The sequence below is a fragment of the Sander vitreus genome, chromosome 21 (genome assembly GCF_031162955.1).
Source record: "Sander vitreus isolate 19-12246 chromosome 21, sanVit1, whole genome shotgun sequence".
Classification (NCBI taxonomy): Eukaryota; Metazoa; Chordata; class Actinopteri; order Perciformes; family Percidae; genus Sander; species Sander vitreus.
This window is the reverse complement of record NC_135875.1, coordinates 3,397,096-3,404,668: the sequence shown is the minus strand read 5'-3', so window position 1 is coordinate 3,404,668 and position 7,573 is coordinate 3,397,096. Positions and strand designations below refer to the sequence as shown.

The following is a 7,573-nucleotide window of genomic DNA, read 5'->3' as shown; positions in this document are numbered from 1 at the left end:
CCACAGGTCATTTTAGTGCCCTTTGTGCCAGTAAGAAGCTGGTCATGACCGCTGTGCCACTGGTCGCGACCAGTGTCTCTAGCGCCCCTAGTGGTTGTGACCACTGGTCCGTGCCAGAGACCAGCTGGTCCTGACCACATGGATCTTCATAATCAATAATAATAACAATAATAATCATAATATATCTGATATAGTGTGTTTTATAGACAAAAGATTATGATCTCTGACATTTATCCAGCTAACAGTGCTGCCAAAACGACAGGAAAGGGGAGAAAATACTAAAGCCGCTTCACAGATCACAGGGACCACAGGGCAGACCACTGAGGAGCTGGTCGCGACCAGTGTCTCTAGCGCCCCTAGTGGTTGTGACCACTGGTCCGTGCCAGAGACCACTATCCGTGCCACAGAGCAACTGGTCGCGACCAGTGTCTCTAGCGCCCCTAGTGGTTGTGACCACTGGTCCGTGCCAGACCACAGAATCGGCTACAACCCCCTCTCAATTTTTGGTAGAAAAAACTAAAAAGTCTATAAAAAGAGGAAGAATACAGCGATAGATTTACTAAACAACAGCCTTGGACCAGGAACATATTTAAATGCTGATGGAAAAAGGAGATAAAAACTTTTTTTTTAAAAACTACAAAACCTTGGAATAAGACAGTAAAGAAGGAAATAAGGCAAGAATAGATCGAAAATAGTAATAAAAACTTCGAAAAAAAAAAAAAAAGGTCCAGCCAAGGACCCCTTGGAGCAGTGACCCCCTACTACATATATTGTATAAAATGAAGTTGCATAATAAACTGATCCTACTACAACGTGTAGGGTGGCCTAAAGCCTTTATACATACCTGTTTAGTGCCTAGAATACATCATTTTATAAATCATGTTTTAATGTTAAACAAACATGTGGCACAGTGAATCCTTAGGATGAACTGTATCTGTGGATCTTAGTGACTACCTTACCTATGGGCCAGTAAGCCATTTTTTCCATAAATAGGCTAATTTATATTAGCTAATAATATGTTTGATTCATGTTCATTAATTGCCCCGGCCTCAGGGACAAATAAAGTTATTTGAATTGAATGTTAAGACATTTTAATTTTTGAAATCAAATTTTCAAAACATTATCAATAATTTGGTGGCCCCCCCTGCAGTAACTCTGAGGACCCCCTAGGGGTCTCGGACCCCCTATTGAAGATCTCTGATATATCATTTAATTTTCAAGAGAAATGTGAAGGAGAATTGCCTAAAAAAATAAAAATAAAAATAAAAAAAAACTTCAGGAGCTTGAAAAAAATGACATCCTCCGTGCAGCATACAGGAAATAATCACGTCAATGTGTAAATGGATGTATATCACAGTTAGATGACATACATTTCTATTTTGTTTTTTCTTCAAATTAGTTGAGCTGCTCCACAATCATTCTAAGTATCCCCTGGCAACAGCAGACGTACCCCCTGGGGTACAAGTACCCTTGGTTGGGAAGAGATGAATGCTCCAGGTCTAAAGCCTGCTGCGCTGCGTCTGGATATAGAAACTGGGCGCGCAAAAGAAGCGCGCGTCTCCACGAGCCGTGCCCGTTAGTGTTGTTGGAGAGATATCTGCCCCCGTGGATTATGAATGAATATAACATAAATATGAATCTCTCCTCGGTGAATTTCTCCTCCTGGAAAGCGGACTCGGTGGTCATTTCTTTGGGCTTTTCGGTCATTTTCCTGGTCGGCACCGTGGGGAATTCTCTGGTCCTCGCGGTTCTGTTGCGCAACGGACAGATGAACACCAAAACCACCAACATGTTCATCCTCAACCTCGGAGTAGCGGATCTGTGTTTTATTGTGTTCTGCGTGCCCTTCCAGGCCACTATCTACACTCTGGATGAATGGGTGTTCGGTGCTGCGGTCTGTAAAGTCGTGCACTTCATCATTTTCCTCACCATGTATGCGAGCATCTTCACCCTGACAGCTGTTTCCCTGGACAGGTGGGTCCACTACATTTCACAAAGTTCTACACAAGCTGCACGACCAAGAGCAAAACGCCATGTTATATATTGTGAGTGGAGATAGGAAATACTATAATAATATAAGTATGAACTAATATTTTATGGAATTATCAGTAAGTTGACAGGGGCGTTGTCAGGATTTTAGATAGATATATAGAAAAATACTTAATATATAGGCTAAATATATATATTGAGATATAATTAAAAAAAGAGTAAAAGTTTCATGTTTTTGTCCTCACTTCATGATGTTGGGTGACGTCACTTCTTGTTGTTCAAAGTATTGTCAAACAAAACGAGGCTAGCTCGCCCCTCCCCCTCCCTTCAGTGCTTTTGCACACTAACCCCCCCATCCCCCACCCCCAAATCCTTCTTGTCGGTCATTGGCTGGAACAGTTTGTTATGGTTTGGTGGTGCAGGTTGGTGCAGTTTGTTTTTGTTGCCATTTGTGGAGCCTGGGCTGTCTACAGACACAGTGTGTTCAGGGGACAGGCAGCTAGCGGATAGTGAGGAGATGTTTGCTGTATGTGACAAAAAATGTTGTAGCCTAAAAAACGCTTGACATCGCTTAGAGCACCTTTAAATAGAAAACAATGTATAGACTCATACAAAAGCTATCTTTCTCAATCATCATTTACGGCCTACTAGAAGTGTGTGACAATGTCTGTATCTGCAGAGACGCTGCCCTCTGCCTCGATTCTCTCTTTTCTTCTTATTTTAATGAGTGCAGGACGTTTATGGGCGTCAACAAAGAGCTGTTGGGTCCCACATGGATGTGTAACCCCCAGCTAATAACATCATGCAGGGTGTACAGCCCGTTGTAATTTTTTTAACGGCTGCTTTATCCTTCAGCATCTCATAACGACATACAAGTTTAACTGACACGGCCTTAGTTTTGGGATTATTTACACTGTGTGTGTGTTATGGGGAGTGGGGGGGGCTGAAAAAAGGATCAAAGTATATGGTGTTAATTTTGTGTTTTTTCAATAAAACACTGATTAGAAAAAAACAGACAGGATGAAGAGCTGCATTCACAAAAATCCGGCAATACGGCATCTTCCCACGGAGGTGTGTGTGTGTGTTTTTTGCACTCTAGAACGTAACTGCTGTGAAACAATCAGAAAATGGTGTTTTATTCCTCTGACTCACTGCTTTGTTTGGCGAAAAAAAAAGCAACTTGTGCTCATCACTTCTGCTCATCACTTCGATGTCTGGATAAGAAGGTCATTAATAAACTGGCCACTGCGTATTTGGCTGAGATTTTAATGGTTTGCGAGCACAACAGGTCATTGCGTCAACAACGCAACTTATTTTAGAAGTCCCAAGGTCGAGGTACATACTGTGGAGTGATCGCACTTTTGCGGTCACTGACCCCATACTTTTGAACAGGTTACCTTTTAGAAGTTTTGATAGATGATGGTGATAAGCGCAGCAGAGTCGTCAAACAACTGCCAAGCAGCCAAGAAATATGGTGTCACAGAATGTAAAGTACGGAGATGGCGAGGCCAAAAGGCCGTCTTACAAACGCCAACAGAAAAGCATATCGTAGTCCCCAACCAGCCGCTTCCGTGAGATTGACGGAAGGTTTGCGATTATCCATCCATCCATCCATCTTCATCCGCTTATCCGGGGTCGGGTCGCGGGGGTAGCAGCTCCAGTGCGATTATGTGATTGGAAAAACGAAATGGGGCACTGATTTCAAATGTTTAAATGACATGTTGATTGATTGAAATACATATACTGTATATAATCAACACCACAAACTATACAGCGCTTAAAAGATTCACTCCTGTCAGGAATGAACATCTGGATCTCTTCTCTTTGCTCTTACAGGTATTTGGCCATTTGCTACCCGCTCCGCTCCAGAGAGATGAGAACACCAAAGAATACCCTGGCCTCCATCTGCCTGGTCTGGGCCTTGGCCTTGGTTTTCTCAGCACCGTATCTCAGCTACTACTCACAGATCGACCTGGCCGGTACTGTGGTGTGTATTCCTGGCTGGGAGTCCAAACCACGCATCATAATGGACGTGTGCACCTTCATCTTTGGCTACCTCCTCCCCGTGCTGGTTCTTGGCCTCACCTACGCTTGCACCATCCGATACTTGTGGACCAGCGTGGACCCCGTGAAGGACATGTCCGAGTCGAGGCGGTCCAAGCGGAAAGTCACCAAGATGATCATCGTCGTCGCAGCTCTCTTCTGCCTCTGCTGGCTCCCCCATCACCTGGTCATCCTCTGCATGTGGTTCGGACGCTTCCCACTCAACCACGCCACCTACGTCCTCCGCATCCTGTCCCACCTGGTGGCCTACACCAACTCCTGCCTCAACCCCATCGTCTACGCGCTCGTCTCCAAGCACTTCCGCAAAGGCTTCAGGAAGGTGTTCAGCTGCTCGCTGAAGAGGAGGGAGGTCAACAAGGTCCACGTCGTCCAGGCGGTGAACACGGTCAGCAGCATGGAGATGTCCAACTGAAGACAGCGGCCTCCAACCGGACCTGATGTAGAAGAGGATGAGCCGTCTGAACATCATGAGCTACGACCCTCTCTTTAGATCAGGGGTCTTCAACGTAGGCCAAGGACCCCTTAGCTGAAAGAGAGATTGTATAAAAATGTAGTTGCATATTAAATTTGGCCTGATGGATGAATATTCATATATTATGTATACATCATCAGGGTTTCCCCAGTGTATTCTAAGCCTGGTAGCCCACCGAGCCTAAATTGCTCTCCACCAGTCCTAAGCCACAAACATTTTTGAATGTATTTTTAGCTTTTAGCACTGTCTTAATGTAGAGTCCTATGGAATCTGTCTTATAGCTTTTTTAAATTCTCAATTACGCGATTCCGTCCATGTTTCGGTTGTCACAGAAACTATTGGGCTCTACATTAATGCTGCCATCAGTCTGTGACTGGCCCCAGACGGGCCCCCGTCAAAAAAAAACACTTGCCACCGGACTAACAACTTTTCTGGGGAAACCCTTATCATGTTTTAATGTTAAAATACATGTGGAAGGCACAGTGTATTCTTAAGCCTAACTGGGTCTGCGGATGGCTACCTCAGTGGCTACCTTATTTAGTAAGCGTCTCATCGATGTTGTGTAAACCAAATGTTTTCTTGACATTTTAATTTTTGAACAAAAAAACATTTAAAAAAGAAAAATAATAATTTGGCGGCCCCCCTGCAGTGACTCTGAGGACCCCCCCCCCTGGGGGTCACGGACTCCCTGTTGAAGATCTGTTTTAGATGACATAATTTCCCAAAAGTATTAATCTAACCGGACTTCAAAACATCTAGACTTGTCTGTAAGGAAAGACATCAGTGGCAATAGAGACGCTGCCTGCACAGAATTATTGATCGGCAATTGCAGAAGAAAATGATGAACGGAGGAAAACCTTCACCTTTACGGACAAAAGGACAAATGCTGTATTAGACACAGTGAAGGCCATGTGAAAGGCTAACCCCTAAATCCCACCAGGCGGGTCTGCGCTGTGTTCCGGCGGTGCCGTGACCCGGCAGAAATCGCAGCCACTCAAGACAACGCTTGTGATTTCATAAGTCGCAACGCAGTACCCTTTCTTCGGTTATTAACAGTATTATTAATAGGCTAATATTCATACTAAAATAGGCTATATATTATGATTCATTGGGGGAAAAAACAAGCAATTACGTGTAAAATCAAAACATGCAGCTCCCTCACACAGCCCGAATGGAATGATCCTTTGTTTCATAACCACGGTTACAGACGCCGTGAGATTGGTAGTCGAATCAAGCTCCTTAGATCGAATCGTCGACTATTCGGGGTCACATCTACAAGATACACGTATAAATATAAATATATCCAAGGCACATGCAATGATCAGTCATGCAACTGCTGAATTATGGTACTGGCACCTTTTTTTGGACCAATTCAGGCACTGTTTGGATCCATTTTAGATGTAGCTCTAATGGGACAATTAGCAAGTCCTCACACCTTAATTTGTGTCTAATCCGTTCTCTTTGTGGCAGAACTAAACACGTAGTCAGCACGTGGACGCCGCTCTAAACACCACAACGTAGCAACGGTGGACATGACTCAACCGATACTCTGAGCCTGACTTTTATGGTTGGCCAGATTCTCAAGTACCTTTCCTGGAAATCACACAGCTTAAAGGGCAAGACTCACAAGACATGGCTCTGCTACTTAGTTACTAACCTTTTATTTTTAGACACAAAATAAAGGGATTTTACCGCTTTTGTGTTCAGGGACTTGTACGATTAAAGTTCAATATTACTAATAAATTAAGCACTTTTAAATAAAAAAACAAGATACGTGCTTTACCGTATTGCGAGGGAAGTGAAATATAAATTAAATATTAACAAAATGCGACAAAATCGAGAAGAAAAATAAATACTAGTTCAAAATAAAGTGTTTGAATCCAAAGAAAATGTGCCAGATTTAGGCCATTGGTGTCACCCAAAAAGTGTAACAGAATAAGAATTTGCAGAAGGAATGACTCACTACAGTTTAGGATTAAAAAACTCAAGATGAGTCACACATCAAGAGGGTCAGTGCGGAAACGGTCTGAGGACCTGTGGCTGGTGTTGCCATACAGATTTTCAAATCACATATCTGAATATTTGTGTTGCTAATTCAGCATCTTGTACATGATACCTCAACAATCCTCAGTGTTATCTCTAAAGTTATTTTGACTGTTGAAAACATGCTGCATGATCATTTATTGTCAGTGGAAACCTCAGTGTTGTGTGTGGATTATATATGACCGACTGTAACAACTCACAACATAAAGTTGATGTTGCTGTAATATCAGATACAAGTTTCTTTGTGTTTTCATGCCTGCTGACAGTTTTATCGTAAGAGTTGTTGAAATAATAAATCAAGTTACTTAAAGTCCTGCACGTCCTGCTTTCCTTTATTGTGTTATATATCTTTTTTGTGCACGTTATAGGTTTACAAAGTGAAAAAGCCCAAAGTCCACCCAGAAAAAGACTTACCATCTCCAACAGAAAACACTGTTCACAAACTGCTCCAAACAGCTCTATTGTAGTCCAGCCTTTAGCTGCTAGCATGGCACGCCCTCATACTCTGCTTCTGACTGGCTAGTAGTCCTTACCTAGGTACTGTCAGGGCACGCCCTCATACTCTGCTTCTGACTGGCTAGTAGTCCTTACCTAGGTACTGTCAGGGCACGCCCTCATACTCTGCTTCTGACTGGCTAGTAGTCCTTACCTAGGTACTGTCAGGGCACGCCCTCATACTCTGCTTCTGACTGGCTAGTAGTCCTTACCTAGGTACTGTCAGGGCACACCCTCATACTCTGCTTCTGACTGGCTAGTAGTCCTTACCTAGGTACTGTCAGGGCACGCCCTCATACTCTGCTTCTGACTGGCTAGTAGTCCTTACCTAGCTACTGTCCCAACAAAGATGGAACAGAAGTGAGATGTCTCACTCTGTAGCTAAAACAGAGAGCTCAACACACAGGGTGAAAAGAGGAGCTGCAGCAATGTGCAGTACAACAAAAATATGGTGTTTTTTTTTTTTTTTAAATTAAACCATGTAAACCTATTCTGGTACAACCTCTAAAT

General features: G+C 43.3%; 1 protein-coding gene across 1 annotated transcript; it reads left to right on the top strand.

The window, feature by feature from the left end:
* The first annotated feature begins 1,485 nt into the window (after window positions 1–1,485).
* On the top strand, window positions 1,486–6,868 carry LOC144536742 (galanin receptor 2a). The gene is made up of 2 exons (XM_078280002.1): window positions 1,486–1,974; window positions 3,826–6,868. The coding sequence occupies exons 1-2, from the start codon at window positions 1,613–1,615 to the stop codon at window positions 4,463–4,465; spliced, it is 1,002 nt and encodes a 333-aa protein (XP_078136128.1). The 5' UTR covers window positions 1,486–1,612; the 3' UTR covers window positions 4,466–6,868.
* The last annotated feature ends 705 nt before the right edge of the window (window positions 6,869–7,573 follow it).